This window comes from Myripristis murdjan, chromosome 6, assembly GCF_902150065.1.
Source record: "Myripristis murdjan chromosome 6, fMyrMur1.1, whole genome shotgun sequence".
NCBI lineage: Eukaryota > Metazoa > Chordata > Actinopteri > Holocentriformes > Holocentridae > Myripristis > Myripristis murdjan.
This window is the reverse complement of record NC_043985.1, coordinates 6,296,878-6,323,551: the sequence shown is the minus strand read 5'-3', so window position 1 is coordinate 6,323,551 and position 26,674 is coordinate 6,296,878. Positions and strand designations below refer to the sequence as shown.

The following is a 26,674-nucleotide window of genomic DNA, read 5'->3' as shown; positions in this document are numbered from 1 at the left end:
TACAACAGACTTGAAGGAACACTGCTGCATATTGGAGGGGGGGGACTAGAAGTAAAACAATACCCTATAAATTAATTTGACAGATTATTTTCAAGGCTTTTTGATGTTGTTGGGATTTGATGATGTTTCTCTGTGGCAGTACACACATCAAGTAGAAAATAAGGCTATGTGTGGTGGAAGCTGTATTTAAGCATGCAGAAAATGCTTGAGACCCGTCAACAAATAAATCACAAAACAACATTTACAAAAAACCTGACCTGCCCCCATTACTAAATCCTGTGGCTATGCTCACATAGACGGAAAATCAGCAAAATGTGACAGACCGCATTCTTCCTGTCATTGCAAATATACATACAGAACTCTGAAATCTGGATTTAACAGGTTACATAACCGTACAGTATTGCCAGTAGAAAAAAATAATTATCCCTATTGCCAAACAAACTCAGACTCAGCTCCCACAAGAAGTGAAAATTTCCTCCGGCCACAACTATACTGGCTGGCCCAGATAACTTATCCACGTCTGAAGTGGGAGGACAGGAAAGAGGGAAAAAAAAAAAAGACAGAGGGACAGAATAACAAAAACAGGATCTTTTTCTGCATTATGTTCTGTAAAAGTTTCCATATTGGTGCAAATCAGACAACATACATGCTGATATTGATATATCTGTGATAGGCCAATATCGGCCAGTAAAGCCAGCCAAACAATATTTCAGTCTGGCTCTTAAAAAAAAAAAAAAGAGGGAAAGAGGGAAACCAAAGGGGTGAGAAAGAGACAGTATCAGTGTGTGGGATGGGGAGGAGAAAACGAAAAGCTTCATCTGGAATGTCTCAAAGACCCGCCCTGATTACAGCCCCAGTCTCAAGTCCAGGTCAACACTTTGTTTGCCATTTTCCACAGCTCCAGGGGAAAATGAGCTGGCAAAACAATTAACACAGGCTTCAGGCAGAGGCTTACATTAAGAGTGTCATAGTTTAGTGTACACATCAGTTTGGGGCCACTTTTTTCTGACATATTCCATGTGGCAGAATAAAATATGAAGACAATTAAGCAGCGAATAATTCATCTGGCATCTGGCCTCAGTTGACACTTCTCAGAAGGTACTAGAGCTGCAGGACTGCCATCTTTCTCCAAATAGCAGTTTTCTTGTGTAAAAAAAAAAAAAAAGAAGTCTGGAATAATAATTTAGAGGCTATTTTGGGGGAAAGCTTCCCCTCATGTTTATCTAGAGTCCAAAAAAGTCCTATGAGACTTGATATATTAATACAATGAGATTTTGTCTCTCCAACCCCTTAGACTTTTGAACTGACTGGTTTGCTGAATAAGAACCATGTGGCCATGTGAAAATAGGCCACACTCAAGCCTCTGTGAAGACCATATATCATATTCAACACTTGCTGTTTCTCTCTGTGCAGAAGTTCATGTAAGTGGTTAATCCACTAAATTAATGTGGCTAGCTGAGGGCGCATCTAGAAAAACAGCCCTGTCAATAGTTAGGATGGAAGAGGGGTAGCTAATCATCTACTGTATTTTGCAAAACCACTCAAGAACAGTAAGTCGATGGCAATTTAAATGACTAAACTCATTGTACCTCCATGATACAAGGTCTAACCACCGTTAACAAAAGGTAAATCAATTTAACTTCATTTATCAATGGCACAAAAGGTTATCCAATGCAAATAGGCCTAAGCAGGGTATGTTTTGATTCAAATTATGGCTACTGTCATGTAATCAATTCCATTCTCTTTTTTCTTTTTTCAATGTGCTATGATTTGAAGATCTCCATCTTAATTTTAAGATGCTTTTCTACTTCATTCAGCAGTATACAGGAAGGAGAGTGAGGCACAGTATGAGAGGATATGATAAAGGTTAGATGTCAGAGTGCAATTCATGCACTTTAACCACCTTTCCCCACCAACAGTGTTCATTCTCGGTGGTTTCTCTTACCCTGGTGCCCTGGCAGGCTTTACCCTGGTTGTACACCTTGTGCTCAGCCCTCTTGTCCAGTTTTGTCCACAGAGCCTTGACCTTCCAGGAAGTGATGGCAGTCTTCAAGGAGCTGTAGAAGTTGCTGTAGTCCAGAGGATCCAGCTCCAGCTGCCGGCAAAGGATGCTGAAGGCCTGCAGGGTTCCTTTACATGTGGATGCCTGGACAAAGTTCTCAAACAGCTGGCTGGCCTGGGCCGTGCGCTCGTCCTCCGTCTCACCCATCTCCCCTGATGGTGGACTGTCCTCAATCAACTCTGGCACTCCCGCTCTCTGTCCTCTCCCGCTTCCGTCTCCTCCTCCTGTGCACTCCCTTCGTCTATGATGTGGCTGGTGCTGCCATGCTCAGCGGGTCCTTAAAGAGATGACCAAACAACAACAATTTATAAAAAAAAACAAAAAGACAAACAGAATTCAGTCTTTCACTGGACATAGTTGCAAGTCCCACAACATCAAGCGACTGGCATACTGAACATCCATATTACAAAAACCACATTCACCATCGACTGGGCAGTTGCAGTGCATCTTTCAGTGTTGCTGTAACCACGGAAACCTGTGCAGCTCAGATCCGTGGCTACACTGTACCAGCACTGCAACCAGAGAAACATACACAAGTAGAGAAGTGCAGTTTCTGGGGAAACTGTGTGGGCTCGCTGAAAGCTGTTTAAAACCAGAGCCACAAACTGTCTGCTGGTTGCTACGGTGTTCAAGGTGGTTGCTAGGGTGGTAGTGGTAGAAGAACCAGTTGAAGAACTTAGATAGATAGATTTTTATTGTCATTGCACAATCATATACGTATAATAATGCAACGAAATTAGGGCTCAGTCCTTTCGGTGCAGGGGAGAATAGAAAGCATCGTGCATTCTGCTTCTAGTAATACTAAATCTAGTAGTAGTTGAATGAGTTGAAGCACTTGAAGTAGTACTAAATGAAAAAGTAGGAGGGGTTAAAAATACTGGAAGAAGCACTAAATGTAGTAATAGTTGAGGGGGTTGAAGCATTTGAAGAAAAAAACCTGCAAAAATAGAACTATTTTAAGAGCATACAAGATATCAAAAAGTTGAAAGGTACAAAAATGTATGAAGGAAGATGAAGATTGTATGAGTTGAATGAAGTTTTTAACATGTTTCATTTCATGTTTTATTTCTCCTTCCATTATTCTGATGTTGCTTAAGTGCTGGTCTATGGAACAGAACCCTAATTAATATTATTAGTAACACCTGTGTTTACCCTGCTAGTTCATGTCAAAATGGCTGCTATGAAAAGGGTCCATTAAGAAGTGCAGAAGAATTCTGTTGATTCCTAATCAAATTTACAAACAGCACCTTGTGCCACCAAGATGTTACTTCTTTGTTACTGCATATGGTTCCTTTGGTTCCTTTTTTTGGGCAGAATCTTGTGAATAATTTCAGGTCATAACAAAACCATTTTATAGGTTAAAAGTTTTTATTATAAAGGCTTATTTGTCAATGACAGTGTACATTATCCTTTGGTTAGTATGTCTCCATTAAGAGGTGGAAAAGTTGGAAATCATAACAGTGGGAGGCCACATTACAAATGTAAGGAATGTGTGAAGCTTGCACTGGAAATAACTGCAGAGGTCAACTTGTTGCTCCATATAGCCGGAGCACCATGTCCTGCATGCATTCTAAATGTAGGATCTCCGGACATATACTGGTTGTGATGAATGTAATCGTTTGGTTCTACATGTTTGCACAGTCCTGCAGCCTTACAACTCCAGTCAACAACAACAACAACAACAAGCTCATTGAGTTCAAACAGCCACCAGCTTGGCTTCACATGTTTTTTTCTACAGCAAAGATATTTTCTGCTTCCAGCTTCACTGAATGCCTGATAGGATTATGACCAAGTCTGCACATGGAAGGGTTCAGCTGAGCAGTCATGGGAGAAACTCAAATACTGTGGCTGCAGGAATACAGCAAGAGGCACAATCACACACTGTAGCCACATATTCACACACATACACCCACTAACAGTGGCTTGGTGAGCCGTGACGATGCAGCAAAAAAGGAAAAGAAAGAGAGAACTAGATCAAAATTTAAGAAAGCACCTGTTTTGAACACCGGCAGCACTGGACTGCAGTTTCCAAACCCTGATTATTTATACAGGTAAACAACGCCAAACAATTTTTATATGAAATAAGCCACTTTTTCACATCATAGTACGGCTCAATTTGACTCTAATCACCTTTTTTGGTTTTCCGATATAACTATAAGGTGATGTGAAAACATTTCTGTGTACAACCAGGAAATGCCGGAGCCAGACTCATGAAACTTGTATCATAGTTGATAATAAATCCATGTAAAAAAGAAAACATTTAAAATAATTAAAAATAAATAAATAAAATAAAAATCAGCCAATCTTAGCTTGTTCATGTGAAGCTGCCATTTCAAGTTGGTGCTGCCGTCTTAGCGTGCGCTAAATTTGGAATGAGTTGCAGTCAGTGGGTGGAACTGCTGTAAACACCACCTGAGAATGTAATAGGAAACTGTTCATGCCAATTAATTTCGCGTTTGTGGGACTGGCCCCGCTGTTGCAGTCCAGCCAAAAATACTCTGAAATACACCAGGTTTGCAAAACAGACTAGATCTGCTGTCTGTCAGCTGTGCAAACTGTTCCATCCCTCAGCTCATCACTCAGAGGGCACGGGGAAGCTGGTGCCCCATCAGGAGAACATCATTTCCCCATTCCTGCAGTCCTTCAGAGCCCCATTCTCTGACCCATTTCCTTATTCCTTGTTCCTTCTGCCATCTCACTGACTCGCCAACTGGCTGACATCAATTGACATCATTCTGAATTTTAGAATTGCAATATTTAAACTTAAACCCATCATCTCAAATCAGTGATGGATTTTTTTTCAAAAATCACACTAGGAAATAAGAGTTAGAATTACATTTATGCTCATTTAGCCTGTTAGCTGTTTTTCAGATCCTCCAAATCCATCAACATTCACCGTATTAAAGCAGAAATGCTTCCTGAAACGTCACATATCTGCTTCCTGTAAACTTCACTACATCCCCAAGCTAGACGCCATAGAAGCAAGAGTACAGTTCACTGCAGTTAATTTGGTCCAGACAATAAGTCTGAAGTTGGTGAATGGCTTAATGGACTCAGATTGTTGGTTTGAGCTTGAACACCCACAAGAACTTTGTTTTATTGTCGTGATAATAGAAAAGTACGCAGTGCAATGTGTGGTGCGTCCACAAAGTCACTTTGATGGATCAGCTCCAGAATGTCCTCCTTGATGACGTTGGTTCTAACTTTAAACGGGAAGTGTTTATGAAAACAAGAACTACTGTGAATTCTTAACAACAGGTGGATGCTGCACAGGCCAACTAGCTCGATGATGGACTGACTGGATCAGTGACTCAGCAATTGTTTCCACTATCTTTCTTTATCTGTGTACAGGATTATGTACTTCATCTCATTTTATTCAGAACGACCGCTTTTAGATTGCCAAGTGTGTCCAGCCACTGCCTCTCCGGGCATCTGAAGCTCAGCGTCTCATAGATAACATCTCTGTCAAAGTTAATGTTGCACAGTATCAGATCCCAATCACCTGAAGCCAGTATTATTCTCACTATTACAGTCATGGAACCTCTTGTCCTGGCGGAACGGGGAAGAGGATCGAGTTTCTCGCACATACATGCATACACATGCAGTTTCCACCAGGCCTGAAACAAAAGAGCCTTGATCTATGAATGGCCTGAAAAATAGCGTTTGAGAGTGTGTATGTGTGTGGTGGCAAAGGTGTGAAAAAATGGGAGCAGCGCAAGAATGACGTCCAACCAGATACTACCCCCACTTGCCAACCCACTCGCAAATACACACTTTCCCTTTAAGTCCTTGAGTGGCCCAAAGGGGGTCTCAGATCTCTGCTACCTAACAGTTTGGCAGCAGACAGTAGCCTCTCAATTACTATTACCCCCTCTACACACACTTATACACACACACACACACACACACACACACACACACACACACACACACACACACACAGCTAACCCTGAGACCTTTCATGCTGTTTCATCCCTCCACCCAGATACAAACTTTCCAAAGCCTTGTTCCCTCTATCCCAGACCAGCGATTCAAAACAGGATCTGAGCTCACAGCCAAAAGGTTCTAACATTTGATGACCTTCTTGTGTGATCGTTTGGCGCTTTGCTTTCTGTGAAGTGTTCAATATGTTTGGGTGCCTCGGAGTTTTATTGTTCTCTGGAGAGCACTTCTGCAAAACGGACTGGACCAAAAGCATGAATAATTCAGAGCAGTTATTCTCATAGTCCAGAAATCCTGGGAACTAGCCGCTGAAGAGAAACAAAGAGCTAGACACAAGGAATTTAGAGTCATTTGTTTTCTGCTCTGATGCTCTGATGATCACCTACGATGGGCCTCACTGACCGAGGGAAGTCAACAGAAAACTAAACTTAGTGCACAAGGCTTAGCTTGTGAATAAAAACCTCTCCCATGTTCATTGGAGCTGAATTTCTTATTGGTTTCAGCTGTAGCGTGGGCACAGAGACAGAATGCTATGGGAAAGTTCACGGCCTCTTAGGCTATATATAACCTCTTCTAGTAGGGTGCATTATGGGAGGTTTAGTACAGGAAGTGGTTAAAGTGGTATCTCTTGCTACATTTGTGTGTGTGTCACTGGTCCATGGCATGTCATCCAGGCATCTGCCTCTTGGTACCCATAGTATTTTATGTCCTGTACTGTGATATTTTCTGTGTGGGCGTGAATAAATTATTCAAATTTTCAAATGTGCTAGTGTGTGTGTGTGTGTGTGTGTGTGCATGTGTTGGGGGGTATTTCACTTCAAATCAGTGTGCTTTTCCAAGCAGTAGTGTAATATAATCATGTTTTCATTACTTATTCTTACATTGTTGAATGGGAAAAGGCTATGAATCGATGTACTAGTTATTAAAGTTATTAAAGCTATTAAGTTATTAAAAATCTGCAAACAAGTACAAGCATCACAGTTTGATACAACAACTTTCTTGGTGTCTAACAGGTTCCAGTATCAGCACCCATGGCCTGTAAAAACTCAAAGTACTCAACATCTGAGAGCAATCAGACACAAGACTGAAGGATGGCTCGGCATTTCGTGAAACTGAACCATATATTTTCCCTAATCTGCCATCTACAGACAAACAATACACAGAAAAACCACGCAGAAAGGAGATGTGGAGAACGTCTTGCTGAGAAAACAAAGCTGCTGGAATTTTTTTTTTTTTAATCTCCATTTTTGTAACGGGTGTATTTCTCCACTTAGGTTTATGGATTATTCTACACTGACATTTGTCTTCTTATATGCTGATGTGGAGTTTTCATAGGTGAACATTTCAATATAAATAAGACTTCTTTTGGGATATTCTGGTGAGCAGAGCATGGCCCGATGATTTATTTAAGTCATAAAAAGACTATTAATAGGTGTTTGGGGGCTTTTGCTATTGTCCTAGGAAGCATGCAGATTCCTTGCCTTCCATTTAGTCTAGACAGATTGGAATCTGCGCATGTGCTGCTAATCACACTGAGGGACTGACTGTGGGCGCAACAGCTCTCCTAAGAGGTTTATCACACAGCAGCCCATCAGAAGTTTCTGTACTGTTGAGTCATAACAGCTTCCACGCCTGCAATGACCCACTAAGTCATTACACAGCTCCAGCATCCCATCTTACAACCTATAGTTTCCCAGCCATGACTCCAAATGAGCTTAAGGCACACTATAGATAGCTGCCCCTCACTGTCACTCATGTAAGCCTATTAACACTAAGCATTCATATCTATATATCTATTCCTGAACGCTGGATGGATAACTTGCTGAGCAAATGAGTCACTTCAGAAAGTTCAGTGTCAGCACTGATGACCTGCAACACAAGAACCTAACAAAACAGCTTTGATGTATATATGCAAACGTATTGATGCATGCTGTTGGGAAGGCTGCAGTCCTGCTGCAGCACTGGGATTAGTGTGACTCCAGTACGATGTAAAATGATGACACAAGGTGACACCAAGGAGAGAGGTTCATTTATGCCTCGGCATAATCTATTCCCTGCTTCCCAATTCCATTTCACAGCCAAAGTATTCATTATAGACGAAGCTATGCTAGACAGCTTCAAAGGATGGGAGCCCCAAATGGAAGCAAAAGGTAACTGATAGAAAAATATGAGCTTCAATGCCAATTAATTTTGCAGGGTGAAATGCTGTTTAGGACACAGAATACAGGTATACTAATGGCATAACAATTTTGCCTGGTGCAGCTTTAAAGGGAGTTTAGCCCGCACAAGAAAATAGTAGACAGTTAACCTTTTTTATGCCATTTCAGACTGTAAGAAGTTAGGTACACATCAAACTCAGCTGACTCTATTTGCCTCTATTAAACATTATCAAATTTTCAGAATGGATGAACTAGCCCTTTAAGATTTCCTCTGTTTGAGTAAGAAGAAGCACTGGGATCTTTTTAACAACACAAAAACAGCTTCTTACTGTGCACTCTGGTCCAAGCCGGCATAGATTCTAGTCTCCATCCACAGCAAAAGCTTAGTATCATCATTCCTAACGGCAAGCCACATCAGCTGTGGTCAGAGGGACGGTGCCCAGCTGACATTCCCCAGCCCGAGAGGCCGCTACAGCCTAGAATTAGAGATCTCAATCCTACATTTTACAGAAGGAACATCGCACAGTGTGTATTGCCAAGTCCCTTAAAGCTCTCCTGCTGCAGGATACGTGTAAGTGACCTGACCGAACATTTGTCACAAGCACCATCTTTTCATATGACTTTTTTTTTTTCCCACTAAAAGCCAAAATAAATAAGTCAGACAGGTCATGCTGGCAATTTAAGAAGATGATACGCAGGTTTGGCCTGGAATTAGGTTACCAGTAGCCTGAGGTGCAAGCGAAGGGGCTGGAGTGTACAGGTAACACAGGAAAAATGAGTCACAGGGTTCAAGAGGAGAAAGGAACAAAAGCCTCACTTATTTTGTAACCCCAAATTACCATGTTTAACTATGGATTTTTTTTTTACACTTCAATATAAAACTGTAAAGTGTTTTTCCCCTAAAAGTTAAGGATAAAATGGAATCTCCTATTTTATTCCATAAGGCACTGTAAACAAGACAAAAAGCATATATGCAGCACCGATTCTATACATCTACTCACATTACCCGGAAATTAAAAAAGGTAGCAATCTAATAAACAGCTACGTTAAAATAAATAATTCCTCTCGGTTTCAAGAAATGATCTTGTTTTTTCTAAATTTGGCCCCAAAATGCAACACACACAGATAAAAAAAAAAAAAAAAAAAAAAAATCTCCTCCCTAAGCATTCCAACATTTTGACAAATGCGCTTGTTTCCATTATGAGGAGGCTGACTCCAAAATAAACACGAAATGATGCAGCATTGAAATGATGAAACCTCTGCCTCGGTGCTCTGTGTGCGCTTCCCTTGTTTGGAGAGGCCAAAATAAATTTTAGGAAGTGCCAAACTAAATAAAAGATGAGCAAAAAGTATTTGCATTTGCATCAGTTTAACGCCGTTTTTTTTTTTTCCCTTACTAGAATGAAAGCAATGACTGGAATGTCACTTAGCCCACATGACCGGCTCTTGTGTCACAGTACAGTATGTCACAGTATGGCACTTTGATTTCATTCTTGTCAAATTAAAAGGTCCTTATGTTTTGTTTAGAAATTAGTAGCTTGAAATTGAAGTGCCTTTTTGTCATGCAAAGTCAAGTGTGTGTGCGCGTGCGTGTGTGTGTGTGTGTGAGTGTGTGTGTCCATGGAGATCAAAGCTAAGACAGAAAGTTCCTGTCCAGACAGACGAGAGGCCAGGAGAGACAGGGGCAGTGTGGGACAGAGAGGGAGAGGGAGAGAGAGAGAGAGAGAGAGAGAGAGAGTGAAAGAGACAAAATGAGAAAAGAAAGCGAGAGCCGGTGTGTGTTAGGTGGGAAGGCGAGTGTGAGGGATTCTTCAGCGATCACACTGGAATTCACATCTGACCGCACCGAGCGGAGACTCGGCTTTGGGAGACGCGCTGCTCCTGAATGTGATGCTGATTAGCTCCAGTGGCAGCGGCTTCCTCTCAGACAGGAAATATTAATGGCAGGAATGTCAGAGGACTGCAGGACTGTATGGAGCTGCCGTCTGCTCAGAAAAAACACACAGAAAAGACTCCTACACCACGGCCTGAAGGGATCCGAATAATCACAACTGCAATGTTTTTCTCAAAGGTTTTGCTGACACCACCCCACCTACAACACTTTTAGCTGATTTCACTCTTAAATGTATTAGTTTTAGTCACTGTGCTCTGATAGTTAGGCAGTAACAAACATCACAATGGTTACTGCCACCTGACTGGACCGCTACCTTTATGACATTTTTACAACTGTATCAAGTATTAAAGCATTAGCTCCCCATTGCTGAGCAACAAACATCCTAGTGTGCTTCATTCTATTCAAACTCCATTTATGGCCTGATTTAGATAGATAGACAGATAATGACATAAATGCTTCCACTCAGAGGAATGAATAAATTCATGTAAACAAGATGAAGTGATACAGTGCAATACAATACAGTTCTTCTATTGTAAACGATGTCCTTATGCGCCCTGACCTTTTTCTCTGTTGTCTCTATACTTTGTAGCAAAGTTACAAGCTAATGTGGATAAAACAACAAAATACTCAATACATAAACGGTGTATATAGCAGACTTAACTTGTAATAAAATTAACTGTAAAGAGTCAACACTGACTGCCTTACAGAGGCTCATGTAGTGCTGGGCAATATGGACAAAACCAATATCACGATATCTTTGACGCAATACCTTGATATCGATACTGTGACAATACTGTACAAATGACAAGAGATTTTTGCTAAATAACCATCATCAGTGTGGATATGTTAACAAAGGAGGTGCAGACAAATAATAAAAACAGCTAGAACAGTCTAATAAGCTCAGAGAATTGCATTTCTTTACTGTAATGCAGCTTTTAAAAGCAGCAAAAAACATCATTTATGCCACATCACAATATAATCAATATACACACAACATACATCAGTTCCTGTGCAGGAGAAACTCTCCCCTGGGAAAGATTCACCAGACACACAGACTTTAGAGCAGCAAATGTAAAGCTTTCATGAACTGGTTATGGGCTGAGTTACTGTTGTATCACTCAGTGATAGTGAGTCTCAAAGGGGACATTTATTTCTAAAAAAAAAATATGGGTGATAAGTTCTTTGAGAGAAAAACAACACCGGATGCCTCCCACCACCAAAGCGTGCAAACATGTGACTGAGGCCATGTGCACACCAAGCAGGGTGAATGTGAAAACACCAGTTTGCCCTCCTATCCACATGACACCACACTAGCATTTGGACACCTTCCCCTCCTTCCCCTCATCCCTCAATGATTTTTAAATGAAATTTTAAATTTTTAAAAAAGAAAAAAAAAAAAAAATCAGACAGAAAATGCTGCTAAAGTTGTATTCACGGGGGTGTGGATGTCAATATAATTTATAAAATTCATAACATTTCAATAGCCTGGCATTTATGTTGTCATCTCATGACATGGGACGCTCTCTTCCTTGGTATACTTGGGATGTGGAGATAAATTCAGGCTTCTTCACAAAAGCATCTGTAAACAACGGAAAATAAACTGACTACGTAACTTTTAAAGTAAAATAAAGTAAAAAAAAATGAAAGGAGTTGTACAAGACATGCCAAGCTGGTGTTTTCACATTTATACACCTTGGAGATTGTTAATTAAAAGCCCTACTTTCGTGGGTGGAAAATGCCGGCCTAGTGTGAACGCAAGTCCAAAATGGTGGGAAAAAAGACGTGTTTTCAAATTTCCCTGGCTTAGTGTGGACATGGCCTGACATACAAGATGCAAGGTGAAATGCATGCATGGTAAAAAAAAAAAAAACAACCTGTGTCAGAGAGAGAATATCAAAACAAAGAGAACGACCACGCTATTTAGGTCATTTCAGCTCTGTAGAAGCCACCATGTAATACGTTCATTTAATGACCTAATTTCATTTATTCCACTGGACCTCATGATTTAATGGACACGGGGGAATGAAGTACTGTAATGTTATTAGCTTACTTTGCTTTGTAGCCTTTTGAAAGTGACTCAAGTTCAAGGAAGAGGACCCCAAAAAAAAGTTTCAAGTAGTAGCTGTCAAGAAAAAAAAAAAAACTCTGAGCTCAACACTCTCCAAACAGCTTCCAGGATAATTTCACCAAAAAAAAGCAATTCTGCCTACCTCCCACCCACCCCATGAACCACTCCCAACTTCCTGAGTGCTGAGTGCATGGTTTTCATGCTTTAGCTTTAATAACGAACAATGCCACGATGACAGAAGTAGGTCATCATAAGAGATCTCCAGTCTTAGTCTATCACTGGAGCTTGAAGACCTTGCAGAAACAGCTCGGTGATGTGTGATCTATACCACTTCTGGAATTGTATTTGCAGAAATTGCTTTAAAATAAAAAATGTGATGAAAAAAAAAAACTAGAACAAAAATGCCACCCTGGCAGTAACTGCTCACATCACCAACGGCTTTTTCCGGAGGGCAATCTACTGAGTGAATATCTATATACCACATCAGAGTGGTCCACGGCCGAGGACGCACACACCCATACTTATCCTGCAGATAATACCCTACATGAGAGAGCTATCCGTTTATTCGGCTACATATTTGTTATTCCCTTGGCAGGAGACCACTGTGGAGTGGCAATGCCCCACATTACAGCAGATAATGTGGGGCAGAATGAATGTGTCTGTGTGTGTCTGTCTGTGTGTGTGTGTGTGTGTGTGTGTGTGTGTGTGTGTGTACAAGTAAGCTACTTGTTTCTATTGTGTAAATGTGACTTAATTGTTTGTGTTGATGACAGGCCACCACAATTCAGGGGGCCAGGGGGAGTTGTACCAAAGAGTTGTTTAGGATGCAAAAATTTCTTTTAGTATTGTTCCGAGTGTGTTTTCCCAAAGTATCTAGGCTGGTATGACTCGAAGGTCCTCCTATCACCTTAACCTTATAAAAATAGTTGTCAACAATCCCCCCCACACACCTGAGAGTGACTGCACACAGCAACAGCTTGGAGGCTAAAACAATGGCTGACAAATCAGAGTCGAGGACAAGACTCCACATATGACTGAAGTCGAAGTTACTCTGGAAACTAGAACAGCCGGGCTTAACTTGTCGACTCCGTCTCTGGCAATGTGTCACTATTATCGGGTACAAATTTAGGCCGTGTGAGATCTATTCAAAATCCAACCTCAGCCGGTCCCATCTGAAACAGAATGCTCGACATAACCTGGGAAAACGTCTTCTAAAGGGATGAGTTCGATGTCAGTCAAAGTCACGTTTGCTTCAAGAGGCTAACTTCCTCAGCACTGTATTTCTAAATGCTAAAATCCATTAAAACCAAATTTCACTCAGTCTAACTGAGTATGGGACATATAATGTAGAGCTTTACTCTCCAACATACCTACACTTAAAACACAACTCTGGATGTGCAAGTTTCCTACTTGACATAAAGGTATAATAACCATTAGCACGTTACAGGCTTTTCTCTGTAATGCTAGCGTATGAATATCGTAGCCTGATTTATGTTGGTTTCGCAGCATCTTGTCTGCCCCCGGTGGACACAAACTGAATACTGTGGCTGCAATGCCCCTTTAAAACAAACTAAATTAAAAATCAAAGTAATACTTCAATACCTTGAAATTTACCACACAATCTACATTTCAAGGGCCTATAATTTATATCTGAATTTTATAAATTATACAAGCACAACAGGAGGAAGAGCGATGACTTTAAGCCGAACGCTGGCTGTCGTACATAAACAGCTCTCAGGTTCCACAGTGGTCTACTTGAGATCCTGCTGCCACTGCCATAACTCCACAGGCCTACACTTGAGACGGCGTCTCCATGTTTGAATTCCCCAGCCAGATGATAAGATCCAACTATCACGACTACAGCCGCGGGGGGAGGGGGACAGCTGACTTTTATGAGTTTGGCTGCTGACACAGACATCTCCTTCCCTAACCAATATCCATGAGATCTCACTGCCGATAGCTTGCTTCCACTTTCGAGAGGTGTATTGGGTTAACATGCAGGCAAGCGGCTTACTTGTAGGTCAGATACAGTATGGCAGCGAAACACTATCACAAGCAATAGTCAGCTGCAGTGTGACACTTTTCCATAGTTCTTAAGTTCTCCTCGGGGCCCTGACCCTAAAACTGAAGTCTTCCTAACTCTAAAGCTGGCTTTTAAGAAGTCAGCGGGGTCATTCCATGAGGAATTAGGATTAAAAACTGCTTGGCCTGCACTGAGTGTTATGAATCAAGCTGTAAGACACATTCTGGTACATTCCTGTAAAGTGACCCATTTGTAAAAATGTTGATATTCCCTGACTTTCCCAGAGAACTGATCAAATTAGAGCCTGAAACATATCTCTCAAAATTCCCTCATATTTCATAAATTCCAGGAGCAATAGGAGCCCTCTTACGGTTATCTTTAGATGCTCTTGCTCTGGGGCACTTCAACAAAACAATTATTGCAAATTCCCTGACCAAACTGGCACTGAAGAGTCACTGAAGTCCTCTTGTTAATAATGTCATAATTTGATGGATGATGCAAGACTTTCCCAACAACTCCTTATCTTTAGGTTCACACATTCAAATCAAATGGGGCTGTGTTGGGGAGCAAACACTACTGATGTATCTATAATTTGCAGAGACATTCTGAACAGGAGACATGAATGTCCTGCAGTATTTGTACCATGGATAAACAGGCATGCACAGCTGCTAATAAAGTGAGACGTTCTCATTGGCATTTTCCAAATCTAAACTGAGGAATAAAAAGGCCTGCACGTGCAAAAGCCACAACAACAACAACAACATGGAACACGTAAGCAGCATAAAACTAAGCTGCAATGTATCGGCTGAACTTTATGAAAATCCTTGTGACTCAAGATGTCTTAAGCCCTGCAGCCAGATCCTATTTCTACTGGCACACAGTTTCATGTTCGCCCAGGTTTCAGCTCTGCCGTCTCACCTGTGAGTGCCAGCAGAGTTATAGGATTTGTATTCATCTGGTGACAATGGCGGGGAGAAAGGGAAAAGCTATGGCTAAGAGGCAAACACTGAACTGGAAGGCAGAGTAGGCCTGGGTGATGCCGACAAAAACGAATATCACAATACTTAGATAGATTTGAGAGATTTTAGAACAGCCTAATATGCTCAGAGAACATTTTGCCTATCAGCTTACTTTGTTTGAAAGTTGTCCTCACCAATCCAAGAGTGAAACTAACGCAACGTTATGTGATTTCTGATTTTGCTGTCGCATGAAGCACTGAAAGCACTCCAAACAAGCGGCGGAGACAGACTCTGGATCACTCTCTCAAAGTCAAAAGAAAGAAAAAAAAGGGGCAGATGGAGAAAGGAGAAGGAAGAGGGAAGAGGGGACAAAGATTTGCATCTCCTGTCTAGTTCATCTGATGTACGTAAATGGCACGGCGTGGTCGCATCCAGCATTCAAATGCATGAAAATCACCGGGAATATGGCCAGTGGTGACGAGGACACCGAAGGCACTGATATCCATCATAAAAACATATTCAAAATCCAGCTGTTTGTTAACAATTGGACCATGCTGCACTATGCTGGAGTTACATAAATACAAATACAGGACAACACATAGGAGGAAAGAAAAAGAAATTGGGACAAGAAAGCAGGTCCAGGCATGTGATATTTAGGACATGTGAACAGGCCTTTTTATTTACTATGGCCAGAGGCAGTGACAAAAACTCACAAAGAGAGACCAGTTCTTATGTGAACTAAAAACAAGCACACCCCCATGGATGTCCTCATAACACAATATGCTACTGTAGCAGTGAAGGCAGACAGGAGAACAAATAAAGACTAAATAAATGTTCATTTAAGCAGGATAAAGACAGTGTTTACCCGTTCATCAGCACAATTACCTTCAATCCCCTCATTAGTTCCGCATCATAATAAAATAAAATAGAAGCTAAAGGAAATGACAACTTTTTTTGGCCACCACTTCGCCCATAAATGGATTGTCGTTGGGCAACAACCTCTTATCTCCAAAATATCAACGTTTCAGGAATTTTGCAGCAAAGCCAACTTTGGTTTTTAGCTTTTTTACCACATATTTTTGCACTTTATCCCACAAAAGTTTTTAATAGCTTCATGGCCTCAGTGGTCTCAGAATGGAATCAGCTGACTACAGCTCTTTGAAATGAGAAAATTAGACAGCATCACATTCACGCATATGATAAGGACCACAAATGGCAGGAACAAGCAGGAAACCATTAACTTCCTCTCAGCAGTGAATGAGAGCTATGTGACCCCAATACTGAAACTCTGAAAAAACTTCAAAGGAAAATGGAATTGCTTGTTTTGTCACCTTTTCAAGCGATTCCAACAGATAAGAAAGCATCTTAAACTCTGATATGAAACTGAAAAAAGAAGAAAGTTAATTAAATTTGTGCACATCTACAGATGTCGGTCATTGATTGTTTCCTTCAGGTTCTCACTTAAACTGATCTCTCTCAGAATAAAAAGTGTAACCTGCATATTCCTGTCAAATGCACACCTAGCTGAAACAAGCCCATTGCCCATTTGCAGTCATGGTGCATAGTTAAAAGATTTGTACGTACCATGAGGTGAAGAAAACACCTCTCCTTGCGCCGTGTTTGTAACAGTTCACTCACCAACTTAGCAGATATATAGGAAACCAGATAGGAAAGCCATATTTGTGAAACAGCCAATCATATCTCTAAGATGGGGTGAAACCTTCCTTACAAGGCTTTACGCTCTCCCACTGTATCTTTATGTCCTTAATAGTAAATACTGTGACTGGTGAATAACAATGTAGATTCTCCACCTGAAGTTCAAAGGTTGTCTAAGCCCGAGGGAGCGTCCACACGTCCTGTAACTGCCAATAAAAGCAAACTAACTCTAAAAGGAAGGCCCCCCCCCCCCCTAAACCAACTAGGCTTAAATGGGCATTGCTGGCATCAGTAGGGTCATTAAACATTGTGCAATGGTAATCAGCATTTGTGTTCAGGACGACAAGTAATGTGCGAGAACCAATGGTCCAAGGATGGCAGGATTAAAATATTTCTGGAATTAATGACACAGCAAATATGTCACCTTACACATGGTTTCCAGCTCTGGGTGCCCTTGAAAATCCTGGATACAACTATTTTCTTTTCTATAAAGATATATTTTATAATATTTTGATTACTCTGGCAAATAAATATAGCAACTTGACTCTTTTGTCTACCAGCCAAACACAACTACCTTCATTTCTAGCAGATAGGATAGAAGCAGGCCTATAGGCCGGATTGTAGTGAAGTCTCCTTACATGTTACTGACTATAGTGTAAATGGCTGGAAGCACACACGCCAATTGCTTGTTTATACTCAGACTTACAGAGTTCGATTGATGCATGTGGACCCTGCTGAAATCAAACCCCTAATCCTCAAGGTATTAGCGCCATACTGTAGAGGTTTGGGGCTGGATTAGGCCTACAGCTTGCGGGCGCCTGTTGTGACATTAGAACCTAATTAGGCAATGTGGTATATGTGCAGTTGCACAGTAAAATGTGAGCAGGGAGAAGCCAGCTAGACCCTTTTCCGAAATGTTTGAAATCAACTGCATTATCAGCATTTTCAAAAAGCAGAGGGGATTCACATTTCTGTCCAAAATAGCTGAAAGGACCCAAAGATTTCCATCTATGAAAAAGAAAAGTTCAGATGAATCTGCAACGAGTACCTTTGTTCAATGATGGCAAAAGTTGCAAAACAACAGTACTAGCAAGAAAAAGTCTTGCAAAAGTTGGTCCAAGTAGTTTTGTTTAAAGCTTTGGTGCAATAGATTGACGGGGCTTTATGTCAATTTAGATTCAAGGAAAGACCTTTTGTGTTATGAGGTAGAATTTGAACCCATGTGTCCTTAAGAAGTACAAGATTTTTGTTGGATAATAAGCATTAAAGCCCCGCACTGCCGTACAGTAGGCTGGCCCTGCCATGCTGACCTGAGGGCTTTTGATGGTTTCCAAACTGCTACTAAAGTACGCTGAGTCCACAAGACTTTGATAGCAAGAAATCGAGTTTGTCCAGGAGAATTTTTCTTTTAAAGAGCTAAAAGAGTATCGGTGAATGCTCAGTCCTAAGAAACAAAGAGCAAAGGCAAGACATGTTGTGCTTTGTTCAAGGGGCACAGCCATGCTCATATACACATGTTTATGTCTATATGCCCAGATATCAAACCCAAGTACAAGGACAAAGTCGGTGGGTACAAAAAAAAAAAAACGGGTACGAGAAAGTAGGCTATAACATGGCACTTAGCAAAATAACTGGAATGCAATGAATATTCCAGATTGGCGAATTAAAACAGTGTAAGTAGATATGAGGGTTGATTTTTTTTCCCCTAACATTGTTCATTGGTCCGTTATCTGGCAAACTTTATAGTAGCAGTCACAAAAAATTTCACAATTCTTTCCAACCTTCTTAGTCTCATACATAATTCATACCCAAAATAAAACTCACCTACAATATCAACAGAAAGCCACGGCTATAGGTAACCATCTCCACTTTACAGCCTTTCGTAGTCAAAATGAAACTTTTTTTTTTTTTTTTTAAGAACATAAATGAACATTTAAGAGAAACTAAAATTAAGTAATGGGACTTAAATAATTCCACAATTCAAACTTAGGGCCTTAACCCAGCCTCTGGTGTTGTGTTTGGCCAGTGACGGTGATACTCAGCTCCCGGGTGTATTTTGTCTCCCTGTCTCTCCCTGGGCTGATATGCGAGGCCAGCCCCTTATAAGTCAACCACTTATTCCAGGAAGTGACAGCTTGTGTAACGGTGTTTTTTTTTTCCTCTTTTTTTTTTTTTTTGTTGCTTTTTTGCCCCATGGGCAACATGGAACAGATTACTATGAAAAGCCAACATGCAAGTGGTCTAGATTCACATGTTGAAGTTTGGCTGCAGCACTGAGAAGAGAAGAGCGAGACATTAAAAAGGAAAAACAGACCAAAAACAGAATTTCCATAGAAACACAAACATACCAACACAACTAGGGCCTTCTCAAAGCCAGAGAGAGGAAAATCAAGATGACATCAAAAGACAAAATCCTGGCGCTGCTCTGTAATCACTGAATGGGGAACCAAGTTTGTGACCACAGTGTTCTCACTGGGACGCAGAACAATGAAGTTAACCTTTCCTGGCTCTAAAAGTCCAAAACAAATATTCTATGAATCCACATCATCAGTCTGAATGGGTTGGTCAACAGAGCTGCTGCAGATTTAGCGTGCAGTTTCCTTTAAGGAGATCTGCCATTTGATCTGACAGTGATACATAAAAGCCACGGAGAACCTGCACAAGGATTAAGCATAAACTCTTCTCTGCTTCTCATTTAAAGTAGCCTTTTAGATGATTTTACTCTGCCTGATGACTTTACCTCTGCCAAATCAAGCCAAAATAGAAGTCAGTCAGCACTTATCACCAGGGAACAGCACCAAAAAGTAGCCCAAGCATTTTAAAAACGTAATTTAACAAGCACTTGTCTGGCATCAGGTCTTTTAACCCATGAACACTTGAGTAGCTTTAAGGTGCTTGAAGCCTCCTAATGCTTGTTTACCTTGAAATATCTGGTCCAAATGAACTGAGCCGGTAAACATAACGCTTTGATAAAGTAGTGAAAGGAACTGGATTCTCAGTTCTCTGTCCTTACCACAACCCACACCAGTAAATCACATTCAGCCTCTGGTTTACATAGCAGAGGGGAAGCGTTCATTTAGCTCAATTGTGGATGCCAGGTCAGCTCTAATTAAGATTAATTGACTATGCAGCTTGGCTGCAAATTGAGGGGAAGTTTATCCCACAGCTGAAACATTAGTCCACAACGACAGAGTCTCTGAGATGAGACAGGCCTTCCTGCCTGACTGGATTTCAGGTCTCTTAGGACATAAAGCAACCTGCTACACACGACACACACCAATGCAGCCATCAGACCATTACATCTGCATGCACTGACACACATGATGACTGGAAATAGTTGTGACAACATGGAGACGTGAACTAGCTCTGCAAAGTGAACAGTGAAGTGTAGAAACTCTTCCCCCTGCAGTGCTGGAAGGTTTTTCTCATCTGCACTCATGGCTCTCCCTGCTGCTTTTGCTGGTCAGTCATCCAGAATGAAAACTGCCTCCTGCCCACCCGCCTTCCCATCTTATTTAATGGTGGGAATTCACACACTCAACTTGGTGGGATTAAATCCAATCCTTTTAAAACAGCCCGGGACGAAGTAGAAGCTAAACTAAAGCCACCTTGTTAAACCTATCTTAAGTCGCTTTAGCGGTGTTTTAGCAGGAATGATAACAAATCACAATTTACAAGTTAACTTACAAGTTAATTTACAAGTTACTTAACAGTATAAATGCATATTTTTGTGGTTCAAAATTGCTGTTTGTCTTAGGTTATTTACAGATTGGACATAGTTTAGTTGTATTTATCCCTGCATCACTGTGTGTCCCTTGGCAGCAGGTTTCTTTTTCAAACAATTTAAATTAACCCTTTCTCTGCTGCCTGCCCACGTCACCTGCTGTAACCTCCACAATGTATGAAGCTGCTGAATAATTCAGCAGCATCAGATGACAGCGAGCCTTAAAAAAGCCAGACATCACCTGCAGACAAATAACAAGCATTGTCATTGAGTTCCCAGCTGGCGGGAGCTGACCGTGTCAGATGTGATACCATTTAAAATTCCAGGTAGGCGCTCAGTCGTGCAGTCGCTCCGCAGAGGAAAGTGCGGCTGTCAGCCTCTTCCATCGGAGGATCCAGTGAAAACCTGCAGCAGAGGACAGGCAGGATCCCGCTGGATCCCTCCGCTCTGATCCGGCACTCCGCGGCTTCTCACACGGACTCAGTGTCTCTGCTTCTCCCTGCCGACCTGCTGCTCACGGGACTGCCGCCGTATAACCCAGAGTTATACACCAGCGTCAAGTCAGGCGGCATGAGCCCAAACACTACTTGCGGTAGCGCTTTCAAAATAATAATAATAATAAATAAAAAAAAAGTCTAAATCATATCATATCAAATCAAATCAAAATTAAGTAAATACAATTAAAACTATAAAATATAAAAACTTCATGTTTCAGACTGAAATAAAAAAAAAAATGAATCTGGACAGTGATTACATTTCCACATATTCAATAAAAAGGTGGGCAGGCAAACAAAACAAAGAACTAGGTGTGTAAGCATCATATATAGTTACATTTTATGTAGGCTATTAAAACACCACCACCACCAACAACAACAACAACAACAACAACAACAACAACAAAGAAATGTCTAGGAATGCCACTTTTTCCAATAGAAGGCTTAGCTGACCCAGACTGATATAATTTGCCTACTGTAAGTGGATTTAGACAACAGCACCTGCTAAATGACATAATGTCATGAATTAATTACATTGTAAACTCAGTCTGAAGTACTTATGAACTATAAGTAAGAGAAATTGTTGCATTTTAATTAAAACTCTAATAACACATTTTAACAGCTATCAGCCTATTGAGCTGCCTTTATTTTGAAGGTAAACCCCTTATCCGTTATTGTTGTGGCTGATTCCGGTTGACTTGACAATGATTTTTTTTTTTTTTTTTTTTAAGGCGGTGCTTCTCAGCGTCCCTGTGGCATCCAATAGGAACCCAGTCGCTCAAGTTGTCCCGAGTAAATTTATCATCTGTCAAGTGGGAATCCGATGTCAGCATTTCACTGTCAGACCAGAGCCACAGAAACCACCAGTGACTGAACCAAGAAGACAAACTGATCACAACAGCCACACTATGGGACGCTGTCTTATCATTTTGATACCAAAAACCTGTCCCATGCAGTGTTCTAAGTGGTACATGATAACACTTTAGTCAATAAAAGCCAGCCTGTTTCACAAAAATTTAACTAATTATATGAAATGTAGACTGATACGTTTAATTCAAGGTTGATTTTGAGTCGCCAGCCTATTCAATGTGGTGTCCATGGTTACAAAGTTGGCTGAAGTGGTGTACATGGGGCACGTTTTTCACCTCATTTTTCAATTTTCACCCATTTACAGGCAAAGAAATGGCTGCAAAAGAATGACCAACAATTCAAAATTTCATTTCTGAAGCTATGGGTTATGATCAAAATACACCAGCAAGATGCAGTGGGTGAAGGAAACAAAAGTGGAGTCTTTGTAGGAAACAGACAGACATTCTGGTTATCAAAAAGGAAAGAAAGAACAGTATACAAGCTGTAAAGACAGCAAAACGATTGCTTCTCTGAAATGACTGAGACCACAATGTTACACACTTTAAAACTGACACAAAACCAAAAGGATGTAGAACTTTGATTTTTTAATAGCCTATTAATATATCTGTATTTTGTCTCTTGAAAAATATTGTCAACCAACCCCTTTTATATGAGCCAACGTACTCATACAGAGCAAGTTGAGACATTTTCTCAGAGCATCTTTTGAGCTTAAGTCTATTTTTTGAAAAAACGTACTTGTGTAAACCTGCTGTTAATTTCCAGCTCAGACTTTGAGGCCGAGGCTTTCCCTGATGTTGAAATCAGCACTGTGAGATCAGCCCGCTCTGAGCTGTCGAGGTGACAGCAGAAAGTGTCCCCCCTACAAAATGTGGGACTCACTGTGTGCCTGTGGCTTTAAATCAGTGGTTCTCAACCTGGGGTCCGAGGGCCTCCAGGGGTAATTGAGAGGGTCCCAGCAGGTCCCCAGAAAAATGGGGAATATTTGTATTAACTATTATTTCATTGACCATAAGAATGATTATTCTCTCCATCGGTTTCACACTCTTTATTGTTGATCTGCCAGTCTACAGTGTAGACCGCTATGGAGTAATTAAAGCTTATCAGATGGGGATCCCTGAAACTATATCTTATCAAATACAGCATCCGCATTCGTAAATAAATAAATGAATACACAGGATTCAGAAAGATCATTCCTATATTTTTTAGAAAGCAGCTGGCTGGATACATTAAATGAATAATTTTTAACATAACCTACACTGCATTTCCTTTATTGTTGACAAAATATTTCTCAAAGACGAGGTAAGCCAAAGACTTTGATTATTCGCTTGAAATGATCATCATCAGCAGAATGTTGTCGAACACGTATGCATACATGCTCAGCTGCAGCTCCCCCCTCTATACATTACAGTCTGTTTTATTGCTGCATGACAGCTGCCTTGTGAAGGGTGAGGGTGTCACAGATAAAGCATAGCCTGGAGAGAGAGAGAGAGAGAGAGAGAGAGAGAGAGCAGAAGAAACAGTGCCTATCTGCATAATTAAAATATATCCAGTAGCGTAGCTCCAAAAGGGGTCAAATTTGTAGTTTGTGCCTGAAGTGTAAAAATTTGCATTCTGTCGTGGTGGCAGTGAAGCAAAGGCCCAGGTAGTCCTGTAGCGCCCCCCATGTGTCATTTATGAAACAGGACTTTCCAGTGATGCCACTTTGGGGGTCGGCTTTCCATTTGATTGCTGTATATTCACAAATTATAGCTTAGATTGAATGTCTTGACTTGCCCTCTGTGGCTGGTTTAGTTGTTTAAGTTCCACTAAATCACTAAAAAATCAAAATGGAAATTTCGATTTTGTTTTTATTACTGTGTATTTTGGAATTTTAAAAAAAAAGAGCCAATGACATACTTCAAAATGTTTTGTAGGTCTCTCTGAGTCCAGCTGCAGCCCACAGGGAGTGTTTCAGTGTCAGGCTACAGTGAGACGAAAACCCCACAGCGCTGACAGACCTTCATGTGCAAACTGACCAGATGAATCCTCCGAGCTGCTGCTTCACACCAGCTCATGTCTTCACTGTGAACACACACAACTTTCAGACCCGTTCTGCAATGTTTTCAACACACACAGGGACCTTTATTTCTCATTATATGTGTGTTTGTTTTGGCTCTTTTCTCTTTCAGGTACATTGTTTAAATAAACTGTGTCAGAATACATAAATAACATTATATAATAAAAAAGTAAAATTAAAATAAATGCATCAAAACATACAAGTGCCCTGCATGATACAATAAAATGAACATCCTATCATGATCTTTGGCATGTGTAAAAACTCTGCACAGGCCCAGTTGAGCTGAAGTTTGGATCAAGGTGGCAAGAGGAAAAGATCTACATGATTTTTGAAAGACTGTTCATCATTGGGGCGCAGATGGTGGGAGTGTCAGCCACAATAGGAACAGGGACTAAAGTAACATCTGCATTCAGATCTATGGGAGAGATGCATCAATATGGTCAGCAGTCGTGGTGTTGATGACTGAAACAGCCATGCATTTATTTGTCCCCTTATCTATCAGGCTGCTCATAGGGAGGTGTCTTTGACTGGCTGCTCACATGCTGGAAGGCTGTTTCCATACAGGACCCAAACCCAAACCATGGCCTTGAATAAACACAGAGACATTCCAATTTCCTTCATCCTGCAGTAAAGTCATAAGCCACCCTGAATTCTTACTTAACACAAAGCAATTTATTCTTCAAGTTTAAGCAAATATTCAAGGCAAAGGACTTTGAATTAACTGTAACCTTTTACTTTGCAACACTTATTAAATTATAACCTATTCAGTTTTGCTAAATAAAGTGCTAGTGCAGGAACTGAGCCAGCTCAGGTGTTATTGTGCAGTGCAGTTATTCTCTCTACACATGCAGGGCTCGGCATTCATCAAGTGCTGAATTGTAGCGTGCCTCAGATGAATACATTTGCTCCTCTCTCCAATACCTAAACTACAGTAGCACTCAGAGAAGAAATCAAGCATCATAACATGCAGAGACTTGCTTACATTACTTTACATACTTACAACTTACATTAATTCCCACCAGCATCAGTTTCAGGTTGGGACTAGACTGACAGAATGATTTAGCGCCTCCTGTGGAGAGTCTTATAGTCTGAGTTAACGGACTGCATAACTTCACACTGTTTTAACTGTTTGTTTAACCATTTAATTTTAATTAAATTTATACCTGTAGGGCAGTGCAATATCCCTGTGTACATATGGTGTGCATATATATATATATATATATATATATATATATATATATATGTACTGGACCTATGACCAACCTTCCCACCATGCCAAGTGATGGTAAGTATGTGCTAATCCCTGCCCACTGTCACGCTCTTGAGGCCATTTTCCCAAGAAGTCAATGACTTCTTTGCAGGGCCATGACAAACCTTCCTGCTAAGTTTTGTGCAAATCCAGCCCAGTATTTTTTTTTTTTTTTTTTGGTTATCCTTCCCTTCTTCCCTTGGTTCACTTTCTTAAAATGTTAGGTTCATGGCAAAGAACCTAACAAAGAGTAACTTTTGACAGTCACTCATCCTTTGAGCAGCATAGCAGAAATGTCAATGTTTTTATCAATTAAGAAACATCTCCAAGATAAGATGCATACTCAATTTTAAGGACAGAGAGAATGTCATGCATGCTTTTCTATCATCACACCTGGACTGCTGTAACTCTCTTTTTACATGTTTAATCTCCCACCCAGTCTCACAACTACAGCCTATCCAGAACTCAGCAGCTAGATTATTGACCAAGTCTGCGAGGTCCTGTCATATTACTCCAATTTTAGCACCACTGCACTCGTTTAGACTATGTTTAGAATATGTTTCAAAATTGTATTAATTACCTACAAGTCTGCTATGTCTCCCAGGATTTTTACAAGGACATGGAGAGTAGCTCAGTAAGACACACGACAGCTTACACAGGAGTTCTAGCCTTTTCATTAGTGAAGCAAAATTGTGTCCAAGCCCAATCACACAGGCTGAACAACATGAGGCACACTGGACTGACATTATTTGTTAAAGTCTACAAAGCAAAGCAGCCTGCAGCATTTTTTGTGTTGTTTTTAGGCTGACAACAAATCTAAAGAGAAAACAGGCTGCGAATGACCAAACACATTGTGACTGGGTCAGACTGTGAGATTAACAAATAGATATAAATGTGCTGGAGGTTATAGCCTAATGCAACAGTCAGATTCCACCACTTCATCATCCATTAAGCAGATTTATGTCTGGTAAATGATGAATTGACCAGACAACACTGGTACAACACTGATAATGTTGAAGACATTTTTCAGAGTCAACATACTCAGAGCTGATTGAACTGACTCAGATCAGCTTTTCTGGAACTGAAAACTCCTAAGTTTCCCATCTCAGGGTTCATGAGTTCAGTTTGGTAAACCCACTTTCTAGAATAGACAGGTGATCTGTCATGTTTGAGTCACTGCAGATGCCCTATTCTCAAAGCAGTAGTCACATATGGTACCTCTCCACTCTGATTTTTAACCTTTTTTTTAAACTTTGGTGTTCTCGAGGTGCTATTTCAGAAAAATGGTAATTGCCCTGAAGTGTGAAGGGGGGAAAGCCTTGCTTGCATTGAAAACATGTGGACAAGGCTGCCCTCTGCTGGTAAAAGTGCCTCCTGTGCAACAGAGTCCTTCCACTGCTATGAATATTGCTGTCAAGCTGTTCATGCTGCAGCTTACTGCATGCTTGCAACTTGCAAAGCCAGTGCTCCGCTAGGAAATCCCAGACTTAAGACATGAAGTGTGGTGGCTGTTGCCTG

The 26,674-nt window shown here is 40.8% G+C and overlaps 1 protein-coding gene across 2 annotated transcripts in view; it reads right to left on the bottom strand.

Moving 5' to 3' along the window:
- mical2b (microtubule associated monooxygenase, calponin and LIM domain containing 2b) overlaps positions 1 to 20,993 on the bottom strand; it is a 64,190-nt gene extending 43,197 nt beyond the window's left edge. For both annotated transcript variants that reach the window (XM_030053707.1, XM_030053708.1), the window contains exons 1-2: positions 20,799 to 20,993; positions 1,946 to 2,339 (exon numbers count right to left, since the gene is read on the bottom strand). In XM_030053707.1, the coding sequence (XP_029909567.1) occupies positions 1,946 to 2,209 (264 nt within the window). In that variant the 5' untranslated portion in view covers positions 2,210 to 2,339; positions 20,799 to 20,993. The remainder of the gene's footprint in view (positions 1 to 1,945; positions 2,340 to 20,798) is intronic.
- Positions 20,994 to 26,674: the final 5,681 nt, after the last annotated feature.